A 13,378-nucleotide genomic window follows, 5' to 3' on the forward strand; every position below is an offset into this window, starting at 1 on the left:
ATGGACCTACAGAGCTGAAATATTCTTCAGAAAAATCATAATTTGTGTTCTGCAGGAGAAAGAAAGTCATACACACCTGGGATGGCATGAGTGAGTAAATGATGCTAGAATATTCATTTTTGGGCGAACTATCCCTTTAAAGTCATACTAGTAAAATCAACTGAATTTATCCTTGTAACCCCTCTTATCAGACAGTTTCAGTTATAAAGACCAAGACCACTCTTCTTTTGACCAGAGACACGTAAATAAAAAAAAATAATCGTTGCGCCATTAAAAGCCATCTGTTTTGTCTGTACTAAGGATAGTGTTACTCACCAGAAATGTCTTGGTTTTCTTTATGGTGATGAACTTTCGCCACTCCACCCATGGAAAGCAAAGAAGTCCACAAATCCACCCGATCCTCTAATATGAGCAGTACCTTTAAGGCCTTAAAAGGGTTACAACGAGGATGCCTGAGGACAGAGAATACACACATACACAAAACAAAAACAAAAAACCACTTAGTAATGACACTTAGGCTACGTTCACAACGCAGATGAATGTGGCCCAGATCTGATTTTTTTTTTGTTGCTCAAATCTGATTTTTTTTGTTTTTTTTGTTAGGTTGATCACATGACATTTTAATTGTAGCCCATATCAGACACTGGTCTGAACAGCAGACACTCCTAAACTGACCCGCATGCATGTAGCACTCCTTTAGCATGTGTATAACAAACTCCAGCATGTTCATCATTATAGTATGAATAATGAATTAAATTATAGGGCCTAATTAAACATTTAATTATCAGTTTTTAATGCAGATAGGACACATGCCTATCTGATATTATGTCCGCGAGTGATGGAGAAAGACCATTGATGGAGAAAGTATTTATATGTAGTCATTTGCCTTCGTATGGTGGAATTTAAATAATCATAAAAGTTCAAGTGTAGTATTACCAACGAGCGAAACGCACCATAAAATCGAAAAACGGCATTATATGTAAGGTAAGAAGAGTTATCTCTATTTATTTAATATTTCCATTGACTGGCTTGCATTCGTATTTTGATACAGTTTGAGAAATATAGAAACTGTTTTCTGAGACAGGCAAAGAGCGCCGTTATATAAATCTACATTTTCATACGCATATTTAACGTGCAATCCAAATGATTCGCTGAACTAAACAGTTTTTTTTTTCCTTAAAAAGAAACTGAGTGCATTAAATAGACAGATATGAATCAAGCGTGCAAATGACTAACGTTGAGGTAGATTCATGTGAAAATCACATTAAATCTGACCTGGCTGTTCACACTGAAGACACACTGGAAAAAATCAAGATACCTATCCGATTTATTTCCACGTATGAAAGTGGCCCAGATTAGATTTGAAAATATCAGATTCAAAGCACATTTGGCTGTTCACACGATCATCCAATTAACAAATCTGACACATGTGAGTGAAAAAATCTGATTTGGGCCAATTTCAGCTGCGGTGTGAATGTAGCACTAGTAATGAATTCCAACATCCAAGTAATATTAGATGAAAATACAAAAGACAAGATCTTACCACTCCACAATGCGTCCCTCTGGCCCCTGACCGGCAGGCAGCAGGTAGTTCCTGTAGTTTAGCAGCTTCTTCTCCTGGCAGCAGTCTCTCACCCAGATCTGAGACACACAGGGAACACCACCTGCCACACACATCAGGTACTTCCTGGTACGACAGTGCTGGTCAGCAATCAGCAAGCTCTGATAGGCTGCTTTACACTGAAAAACCCAGAACACACACATGCACAAGAATGTACAAAGCAATAAGTAGTTTGTGCAGCTCTTGGGAAGAATAAGGTTGTGTTGGGTTGAAAGTGGACTCACCTGTTCTTCATTAAAGTCAGGCAGAATCATTCCTCCCCCTGCCTCCAGCTGCCTCACCGTATATTCTTTGTTATATGGAGCTCTCTGCACATATTCTAATTAACAGAAGAATTAGGTTTTGAATTAGAAAAAAGCTACATCACTGTTCAATATTAAGATGAAATTGGGAGTATTAAGTGTCAAGACTTAAAGGGTTAATTTACCCAAACACACAATATGAATCAATACAATTAAAATGAATGGATATGTTGTCAAGCTCCACTGAAGCACCGCAATAATATTCCACACAACCAATCCGCTATATTCCAAGTCTTCTGAAGCCATATGACAGCTTAAAATGAGAAATAGACTGAAATTCTAAGTCATAAACCATAAATGATGCTATGATGGGTTCTCGGTAGGAATGTCATAAAATATCAATACATTGATTATTGATCAGCACGCTATTTTCTTGATAAAGTTTTAAGCATTGAAATATTAACATAAGCACACATTTAAATAAGAAGCCTAATTTAAGTGTTTTCCACATCACTGTCAGTTGGCCTTCCATTTTATGTAGTCTGGTGTGACGAGGAGGAGGGTGTGTCTGGGCCGTGATGTTGGACGCCTGGCGCCGAGTTGTTTAATCAGTGGGAGAGAGATAAGGAGGGGCCGGGACACCAGTTCGAGAGAGAGAGATGCACGTGTTTTGTGTGCGCACGTAAGCACTTTTATTTTATGTTTGAGTTATGTTCTGTCAATAAAGTTTATGTTGCTGTTCAGCCAGTTCCCGCCTCCTCCTTGCCCATGCTGTGAAACTCGTTACATTGGTGCCAAAACCCGGGAGGGAGGAGGGAAATGCTGTTGGAGAGCCCTCGCCGCTGTTGGAGGGTCGCGACACCGAGGAGGTATGGTACGGTGGTACTGGAGTGGTTCGCCAGGAGGCGAAGGAGCCCGCTGCCGTTTGCCAGTAGACGGTGAAGCCGCTGCCATCTGCCAGGGGGCAGAGAAGCTTGCTGCCGGCCGCCTAGGGGCGGAGGAGCCGCTGCCAGAGGTGGAGGAGCTCGCTGCCGACTGCCAGGAGGCCTAGGAGCCACTGCCGTCCGCCAGGAGGCGACGTCCTGTGCCTTCACCCGGTGTCGCGGAGGAGCGCTACCCAGCTGGCCAAGGACCAGGCAACAGTGAAAAACTGGCGAGCCACTTTTTCTCTCTCTCTCTCCTCCCTCGTTCTGTCTCTCCCACTCACTCTTTCTCTCCCCCCTCTCCCAGGAGGTGGGGAAGGCCAGCCAGAGGAAGAACGGCCAAAAGGGCAACACCTCCCCTCCAGGAAGGGAGGGGAGTAAATCAGGCCGGAGGTTCCCTGGCCTGAATCTGGAGGTCGAGGAGTGTGACGAGGAGGAGGGCGTGGCCGGGCCGTGATGATGGATGCCTGGCGCTGACTTGTCTAATCAGCAGGAGAGAGATAAGGAGGGGCCGGGATGCCAGTTCGAGAGAGAGAGATGCACATGTTGTGTGTGTGCATCTTTGTTTTGTTTGCTGCAAAGCACTTTTATGTTATATTTGAATTATGTTCTGTCATTAAAATTTACGTTGCTGTTCAGCCGGTTCCCGCCTCCTCCTCGCACATGCTGTGAAACTCGTTGCATTTGGCATTAAAGCTTTGGGAAACCACAAGGGGGTGATATAACATTTACTGTACTTAATACTGAAGGACGCATCGATGCGGTGCAGGTGGCAGTCCAAAGTTGTGAATCTAGTCACCATGCTCACAAAAGTTACAAAGGTTTTTAGATTTCTTCAAGAACGAATAAAGTGACGTTGCAGGTTAGTGTATGAAACTGGTAATTGCGCAAACTGAATGATTGGAAACGCTGACTTTTATTATGCAATTTCTCTGTATGTAGCCTTGAATAGATTTCATTCAAGCTGTAAAACCACAAAAAGACATACTTGTAACTAAAAATACATTGTAGGCTATACTGTACGAAAGATACATATACACAATATATCATCCAGTGATGGCTAGAGTAAATAATCTATGTCCATTAATAATGATTTGGGTCGAATTTAATGGAAAACTATTCGAGTTGCGCTCACTGGTGCTGCAGAATTTTGAGCAGCCTCCAGAGTCATTTCTGGGCGCCGCCGACAGACGGCGAGATGCATTGTGCATACCTTCATAGAAAATAATTGTTTCTAATTTTAGAATGTGCCATGATGTCCACCAGACGCATTCGGTGTTCGACCCCCTTTAAAGGAATATACTGGGTTTAAAACAAGCTGAGCTCAATTCACAGTATTTGTGGCATGATTTTGATTTTTCATAAAAAAAACAAAAATCGAGTTGAGGTGAGGCAGTAAATGGGGACAATGAAAGTGAATGTGGCCAATTTTTGGAGGGTTTAAACACAGAAATGTGAAGCTTATAATTTTATAAAAGTACTTATATCAGTTCTTCTGTTAAAACGGGTGTATTATTTGAGCCGTTGTTTAAATTGTAACTTTTACAGTCATTTTAGGGTTTGTTGACATTACATTGTCATGGCAACAAAGTTGTAAAATTGCTTATAACTTTACACAGAAAAGGTTAGTAAGTGATTTTATCACACTAAAATCATGTTTACATGCATAAATGTAGCTTGTGTCTTGTGGCTATACTTTTGAAAAAGTATTTTAACGTTCATAAATTAGCCCCATTAACTTCCATTGTAAATGCCTCACTGTAACCTTGATTTTTGCTTTTTAAAGAAAAGGAGGGATGAGTCAAAATACATTTTTGTGGAAATCAACATTATGAAACAAATGCTGTCGATTGAGCTTAACTTATATTGAACCCGGGATATTCCTTTAACTTATCCTACAGCTCACACAGTACCAAAGTTGTGTTGAGAAATACAAAAACTATTATGCAATGATTAGCCCCATTTATATCTGAAAAAAATGGCAATAAAGATCGATAATCGAGAACATTTCTGATTATCAATGTGTGACGAAGGCATCGATCCTAAGCCTAGTTCTCACACACCAATTTGAACATGCAAAATAGAGAATGAGATTTGAGAGCTACTGCGAAAGAAAAAATAATCAGTGAATAATGAATACAATTTCAGTCTTTTCCTCACGCAAAGCTATCATATGGCTTTAGAGGACTTGGAACAAAGAGCATGAGTCATAGGAACAACGTTTATGACATTTCTATGGTGCTTTTATGTAATCTTTGGAATTCAACAGCACCAATTTTATGGAATAGAGCATCTGGGACATTCTGCGAAACGTCTAATGTGTTTGACAGATAAAAGAAAGTCATTTTTTGGATTTGCAACAGCATGAGGGTGAGTAAATTATGACAGAATTTTTGTATTGGGTGAACTATTCCTTAAAAAAAAACCACACCCAACCATCAATCACACATGCGTTCTGAGTTTGCTCTAGTCCTCACCTTCATCAACATCGCTGCTCTGCAGGTTAGACTCTCTTTCGCTTTCAGAGGATGCTGTCAGCAAAAACACAAAGCCCATAAAAAGAGAGGAGTTCTCAGGAAGAGGCCCATGTGTTGCCACCAGGTCATTAGGGTCAGATGGCAAGTCTAAGCCGCTCCCAGATGTGTTGCAAGCTGCTGTCCGCTGCCCTGTTGAAGTGGAACAACATAATAAAACTTCAAAAAATTAGAGAAAATATAAGCATTATTCAAACCAATGACTGGTGGTGAAAGAAATATTGAATTGTGAGGAATTAGAAAGGCACCACTCCCGTCAACCATGTGAAGTGCTAGTGCTCACCCAAACAAAAGCAATACAACGATATGCCACATACCAGTTGATTTTCCAGTTGGAGATCTGCATTCCATTAAGTGATAAAAAGCACTATTTATTCACACCTTTGAATGGTTCATCATAGCTTTTATATTGTAATGTCAAATGGTGACACGCATCAGATTTAACACTGGGGAGAAAGGCAATGATTCTGTTTGTCGTTCACTTGGTTTGAGTACATTTAAAATACATTTACAGCAAACGTTCTAAAATGTGACATCAATCCATAGATATTAAAAAGAATAAAATGTTCTTCACACATTGCTAAAAAATTGTAAAAGCCCAAATTAAGCAATTCAACCAGGCATGTAATAAAACATTTTTGTAAAATGTCTTAAGATCCTGTGGCGCAAATGTTTTGGTCCACATTGCTGCTGTCTGCAAAGGGCTCCGTACCCACTCTGGCCCCTCCCCCCCTGCGTCCTCTCTTCGCAGGAGTCCTTTCATCCTCCGAGCCGCTGATGAGTTTTCGTTTCCCAGAAGGCCCTGGGGTTCTTGGGCTGTTGCTGGAGCTGCGGTTAGGGGTGCCTGTTCCACTGGGGTTCCCTCTGCGCCTCCGCTTTCCTTCTACCAGGTTATCTGAGGACAGAATGAAAACAATTGTGCTGAATAAATATGCCGACTCAATTTATGTAACAAATGTCAGCTTGAAGCTGCCTTCTCACTGTCCCTGACACTCACATACAACTGTTGTATTGCTCCCCCTAGTGCTAGTCATTATAAACTGTCAATTTGGATGCAATTCATTTTATCGTTGCAAGGGAGATGGCCTTCGTAAATCTATGTCAGAGCACTCAGTCCCAGTACCTTGAGACATTTAGAAAGATTAAAATAAAAAGCTGTTGAAGAAAAGTTAGTAATGATGCTGTATGTGATTTTGTTAAGCAGATGGATGAATTCAATTAAATTCATGATTAATATTCACTCATTATTTATTATTATAATTCCTGTTATTTTTTACAGTTATGATCATAATAGTCTAACAACAAAAATAATTACTACTACTAATAATAATTAGAATATCTTTATAATAGAATATTATAATAATAATTATTATTATTATAGTAGTAGTATTTATTAGTAGAAATTCATAGATATGATTTAAATATATATGTAGATAGATATGATTTGCAATTGCACAAAAAAGGACACATGAACAAATGTAATCATTCTTTTAATTACACATACTTTTTGTGATGTATTTGCAACATTAAAGGAATAGTTTACCCAAAAATGAAAATTCCCTCATCATTTACTCATGCCATTCCAGATGTGAATGACTTTCTTCTGCTGAACACAAACAAAGATTTATTAGAAGAATATCTCAGCTCTGTAGGTCCATTCAATGAAAGTGAATGGTGAACAAAACTTTGAAGGTCCAAAAAGACATAAAGGCAGCATAAAAGTAATCCATACAACTCCAGTGGTTAAATCCATGTCTTATATAATAGGTGTGGGTGAGAAACAGATCAATATTTAAGTCCTTTTTTACTAAATCTCCACTTTTACTTCCACATTTATCCTCTTTTGTTTTTTGTTTTTTTTGGTGATTTGCATATCGCCACCTACTGGTCGGGGCTGGTCAAAGGTGGAAATTTATAGTAAAAAAGGACTTAAATATTGATCTGTTTCTCACCCACACCTATCTTATTGCTTTATAAGATATGGATTTAACCACCAGATTTGTATGGATTACTTTTATGCTGCCTTTATGTGCTTTTTGGAGCTTCAAAGTTCTGGCCACCATTCACTTGCATTGTATGGACCTACAGAGCTGAAATATTCTTCTAAAAACCTTTGTGTTCTGCAGAAAAGTATGGGATGGCATAAGATTGAGTAAATTATGAGAAAATTACTCACTTCCAGTCTATCGTCTGTCGATTGTCCGATGCAGTGAAAAGGAGGCTTAAGATTGTCAACAAGTAATAACAGATGCAGCAGACTAGTGTGTGATCTAGAATTAAGCATCTAATGACAGTCTTGTTAACAGTCCAACATTATATTAGCTAAACTAATCACTACATTGGTTATAATTGGTTCCCTTGCTAGCTTGGCTGGATACCAGCAGATGTGGTCTTCTAATTTCCAAATGGCTGGTCTATCTCCTACTTTTGACTTTAGCTTGTTTTCCTGCTCAATCTTGCTTCACCTGCTCTCCTGATGCTGCTGCAACATCACTACTGGCATTTTCTGATTTTACAACTTATAGGCAACTCCCAAAGAGTGTTAAAAAACCCAGAAGAAAGTTTGCCATTTTCACTTAAAGAATACTCCACCCAAAAAATGTAAATTGTCATTATGTACTCACTCCCATGATGTTCCAAACTCTTGTGACTTACTTTCTTATGCAGAACACAAAATGAAAACTTTTCATGAATATTCTTGTGTATCTTTTCAATACAAAAGCAGCTGATAGGGAGTCACTTTTCATTTTGGGTGAACTACTCCTTTAATGCAATGATGCATACATGGTATGGGACAAGCCAAATTCTTGCATTTTGCCTCCCTTGTCCTTAAATAACCTGAATCCAGAACTACTTTCACAAAATGTACTACAATCTCAGGACAATGGAAGACTTACCAAGGCTGATGTCAGAGGCCATGGTTTGGGGTGTAGAAGGTTCGTAAGGCCCCAGTCCATACTGCTCCCTCAATCGACTGCCTTGCTCCATGCTGAGAATCACATTTGTTCTGTTGTACCACATACTCTGACCATCTTTCTCTATGCAGTACAGGAAATCCGAGCCTTGTGTCTTATGCCCCTTCACTACACCTGAATGGCAAAACAATTGATTAGCTTTAAAATATGTTCTGTCATTTAATTTTTCATATTTGTTTTGCAAGCAAAAATTCTGAATGGAAAATAGTTAAGGCCTGTTTACGCCAAGTCTGATGCAAAAAAAAAAACAACAAAAAAAGCATGAGTTTGCAAATTAGTTTTGAAACTCACAAAAACTGTTCAAAACAAAAACCCATCCAAGAACAGAAACGCAGAGCCTTGCGTCTTATGCCCCTTCACTACACCTAATCGGGACAAACAATTGATTATTGTTCAACTATTGATATCTACATTAAATGTAATTTATAAAGGTAACTTAATTCACTATGTTTGGCAATGCACAGTAATACATGGTTTTTGGAAATAAATATTTGATACAATCTCCAAAATAACAGTGAGAATGGATCCTCTGTGCCCTAAGCTTGGTAGCTTTGACAGAAACATGAACCGAAGTTGGTCGATCCAGCTTGTGTCTGTTGCACGCTAAATTATTAATTTCCATGTATTGGAAAATATCTCTCGCCTTCACTTATTCATTGGCAAAGACAATTGTCAGCATGCAAAACTGTTGAAAAACGTACATTTGCTTTAAAGCAAAAAAACTGATGTAATTTATAAAATATGGGGTTTATTTTTTGGAATTAATGAATAATCAAGACATATAGTTATACTGTAATATTAAGACAAAACTACTTTATTTTGTTGTTTCCTATACACAAATTAAATAAATGTAACAGAATGTGTTATTGTTGGGTTTGTTGCTGTAATAGATTATTTTTATTTATTTATTTTCTTTTTTGTTTGTTTGTTTTGTCGGTTTTATTCTTTTCCTTCTACAATCATTATTGTGGCTATATTCTTGAAATAGATTTTTATTTTCTTTCTCCAGAGATGACAATAACCAAGTGGAGAGGATACTGCTTTTCTTTTTTGTTTGCTATATGTGGAAAATAAAAGAATTAAAAAATAAATAAAAATATGAATTACAAAAATGTATTAGCTTAAAAATGTGTGGTCATTTAATTTTTCAGATTTGTACTGAAAGTATGGAAGCGGAGTAGAAAATATTTAAGGCCTGTGTTCATGCCAAGTCAAATGCAAATATACAAGAGTTTGCAAAAGAGTTTTAGTTTTAGTTTTGGGAAAAAAAAAAAAAAAAAAAAAAAAAAATTATATATAGAAGACATTTCTCCATAGAGTAAGATCTTTGTCCCCATGTGCACTTGCAAACTGTAGTCTGATTTTTTTTATGGCTGTTTTGGAGCAGTGGCTTCTTCCCTGCTGAGCAGCCTTTTCAGATTATGTCAATATAAGACTCGTTTTACTGTGGATATAGATACTTGTCTACCTGTTTCCTACAGCATCTTCACAAGGTCCATTGCTGTTGTTCTGGGATTGATTTGCACTTTTTGCACCAAACTAAATTCATCTATAGGAGACAGAATGCATCTCCTTCCTGAGCAGTATGATGGCTGCGTGGTCCCATGGTGTTCATACTTGTGTACTAATGTTTGTACAGATGAACGTGGTACCTTCAGGCATTTGGAAATTGCTCCCAAGGATGAACCAGACTTGTGGAGGTCCATTATTTTCTTTTCTGAGGTCTTGGCTGATTTCTTTTGATTTTCCCATGATGTCAAGCAAAGAGGCACTGAGTTTGAAGGTAGGCCTTAAAATACATCCACAGGTACACCTCCAATTGACTTCAATTAGCCAATTAGACTATCAGAAGCTAATTGCCTAAATGCTTGACATCATTTTCTGGAATTTTCCAAGCTGCTTAAAGGCACAGTTAACTTAGTGTATGTAAACTTCTGACCCACTGGAATTGCGAAATAGTTAATTAAAAGTGAAACAATCTGTCTTTTAACAATTGTTGGAAAAATTACTTGTGTCATGCACAAAGTAGATGTCCTAAACGACTTCCCAAAAATATAGTTTGCTGATGTGAAATCTGTGGAGTGGTTAAAAAATGAGTTAATGACTTAGTGTATGTAAACTTCTGACTTCAACTGTATATACTGTATATTTGAATGCAAGTGAAATACAAATGTTTTTATGCAAAATAAAAACTGACACCACAGAAACACAATCCATCACTAGGGCTGGGATGATTCATCGACGTCATCGATTACAGAAATACATAGATTTGCATAACATGCGTCGGGACGTCGCAATGGAGTAATTAAAATGGCAGCGCCTGGTTTAAGCATGGATTCCCCCGAAGAACAAGCTGCAGCTAAAAACAACTCGCCAACGGTCATCTAAAGCGTGGAAGTATTTTAGCCAGAGACCCAACAATGTGGTGCTGTGTAAGCTATGCAAATTGGAAATGGCTTATCACAGCAGTACAACTGCCATGAATGAACACTTGAAGCGAAAGCATCCTGGAGCACTTTGTCAAGACGGCAGCAAGGCAGCACCACAAGTCCTGTTTACTTTTTCTCCCCACCCAAGCATGACATATTACAACATGTGTTTCTGTTAGTAGTAGTCACTTTAAATTTATTTTCTAAATGTTTCCTCATCGCTCCCATGTTAAAAGTAATTTCTGCACCGCTGCTAATGTAGGGTGACCATACGTCCTCTTTTTCCAGGACATGTCCTCTTTTCGGACCTTAAAAAAAGCATCCGGCTGGGATTTCTAAATTTGCGAAAATCTCCAGGATTCGGCTTTAGTTGCATTATGATGTGCATCTGGTCCAATACTTCATTGTGTGTGAGCGCATATTTGCATTGCTTTAACCCCTCTTTGTAAGTCCCGCCTTCTCGCACACCAATTGGTCGATTATAAGAGGCTTGCAGCAACTATTGGCCAAATTCCTGTCTGTCAATCTCTCTGCGAACATGCGAAGCGCTGTTGTGTTCGGCATCAAACAGTTGCTTGACAGTAGCAGCAAATGACAGCTGAGTGGAAACAATGCCCAAACGAAAGTGCAAATTTACAGAAGATTTGCACAAAAAAAATTCCCATGCTTTCGTCCAGGTTGAGATCCGTGGGAAGCAGAATGACATGTAAAGCTGGCACTTGTGTCAGTTGCTAATAAAGGTGCAAGTGATTTAGAAGCACACATTAGCTCTGCCAAGCATAAAGTGTCAGCAAAAGGTGAAAGTTCATCAGGTAAATTAACGGACTACTTTTTGCGACCAGGTAAAATTGTTATCACATTGCTTCATTTTCCCTGGCCATTCAAAATAATACTAACAGTTTATGAAGGTACACTCATGGCATCAAATATTTTATTTTAGTACATGGACATTCGAAAGAATGTTAGAAATTTTGATTTATATATATATATATATATATTATTTATGTTATGCTAATAGAGTGTCTTTTTCACTGTACTGAAGTTTGTATTCATAGTAACACTGTTTTTTTTTGCAGAATAATGTCCTGCAGTGCACACTTTGATTCTTGTACATTTGTTTGTGTTTAAGAGAAGATGATTTAATAAAATATTGAAATATTAATGAGACTAATTAATGAGAACATTTTGGCACCCATTCACTTGCACTGTTTTTTATATTTATTTTGGGGTAATTAATTGTTATATTAATCAAGTAATAATTATAAAAAATCTTTAGAATAATCGACAAATTAGTCGTTAGATTAATCGACTAATCGGAAAAAGAATCGTTAGATTAATCTACAAAAAAAAGAATCGTTAGGTGCAGCCCTATCCATCACTACAACGTAATAGTCATCACAGCATAATGATAATAATAATAGTCCACTGTTAGTAACAATAGTAATACTGCTGTAATAAATATGCAGTATGAATATTGAGACTCAGTGTAAAGGAGTCCATAGAGACGCAGTGTTTTATTTAATATGTTGTTGTCCTGAACATTCAGACCATTAAACTGTTTGTCCCGTCCATCTTACCTATATTAAAGAACTCCTCCTCAGTCAGGGCTGTGACCTCTGTCTCCAGAGGAATGGGGTCACAGAGCAAGATGTCCTTTCCTTGTACTTCACATTCTTGATTGTCATCGAATAGTAGGCGGAAACGGTTCTCACCCAGGTCTCGGGTAATACTCCCAGAATAAAAGTATGAATTGGAAGACCACTTGGCCAGTACACGCAACCCAACGAAACTGCTGGTTCCAGTACTGTTGTCAGGTGAGGTGGTGTTGAGAGAATCAGAGCGGCCCGTAGTGCTGGGTTCTGCTGGGCTGCCTGATGCTCCAGCATGTCTTTGGGCAAAGGCCTCCTCCTCTGAGGATGATACAGTCTGGCCATGGGCTCCACCTCTCTGCCCTGTCCTGCCACCTCTAATAGTTAGTATTAGGACATGGAGAGGGCAACAGAGAAGGAGATGGTGAACACATGACTATTACAACACACATAAAATAAGCTAATAATCTATTTAAGTAAATCGAGCATCAGTCATGACATTCATTTGTCGAACAATACATTCTCCAAAGGTTCCTGAGATTTTACAATGGGTTGTTGAATAGCGTTTTTTTTTTTTTAATTTAAGAGCAAATTAAACTCTGTGGCTTACATGACTTGACATTAACGTTTAATTTACTTAGCCCATTGTGTCCATTTTGAAACGCAAGTTGCTAACAAGTTGTTTTATAAGGACTACAATGGTTGCACAATTAATCAAGCACATAAGCCCACATTTTTGTGGTACCTGTAGTCCTTATTTACCAACTTATGTTTTTATAACAGCAGCTTCAAAATAATGTTTGATATGTGTATTTTATGTAGAACAAAACAAGTTGTAAATTGAAAGCTGTTGAAAATTGAAATCCGGCATTCTAAAAATTCGGGTTTTAGAACTACAAACTGCACAGCTCTATAGACAGAATATCCATGACCCATAAAGGAGAGTTGACACTAGAAATGAGAAACGGTCATGCAAGACAGTTAAAGAAATAGTTTCTTTCTTCTGCTGAACACAAACGAAGACGTTTAGAAGAATATCTCAGCTCTGTTGTCTATACAGTGAAG

General features: G+C 38.2%; 1 protein-coding gene across 3 annotated transcripts in view; it reads right to left on the reverse strand.

The window, feature by feature from the left end:
• The window catches only part of LOC127447163 (TP53-binding protein 1-like), a 31,736-nt gene that overhangs the window by 936 nt on the left and 17,422 nt on the right, over nucleotides 1-13,378 (reverse strand). For all 3 annotated transcript variants that reach the window (XM_051708792.1, XM_051708800.1, XM_051708784.1), the window contains 7 exons: nucleotides 12,302-12,690; nucleotides 8,218-8,409; nucleotides 6,033-6,215; nucleotides 5,264-5,452; nucleotides 1,846-1,940; nucleotides 1,544-1,740; nucleotides 316-452 (listed from right to left, as the gene is read on the reverse strand). In XM_051708792.1, coding sequence (XP_051564752.1) covers nucleotides 316-452; nucleotides 1,544-1,740; nucleotides 1,846-1,940; nucleotides 5,264-5,452; nucleotides 6,033-6,215; nucleotides 8,218-8,409; nucleotides 12,302-12,690 — 1,382 coding nt within the window. The remainder of the gene's footprint in view (nucleotides 1-315; nucleotides 453-1,543; nucleotides 1,741-1,845; nucleotides 1,941-5,263; nucleotides 5,453-6,032; nucleotides 6,216-8,217; nucleotides 8,410-12,301; nucleotides 12,691-13,378) is intronic.

The sequence above is a fragment of the Myxocyprinus asiaticus genome, chromosome 1 (genome assembly GCF_019703515.2).
Source record: "Myxocyprinus asiaticus isolate MX2 ecotype Aquarium Trade chromosome 1, UBuf_Myxa_2, whole genome shotgun sequence".
In the NCBI taxonomy this organism is placed as follows: domain Eukaryota; kingdom Metazoa; phylum Chordata; class Actinopteri; order Cypriniformes; family Catostomidae; genus Myxocyprinus; species Myxocyprinus asiaticus.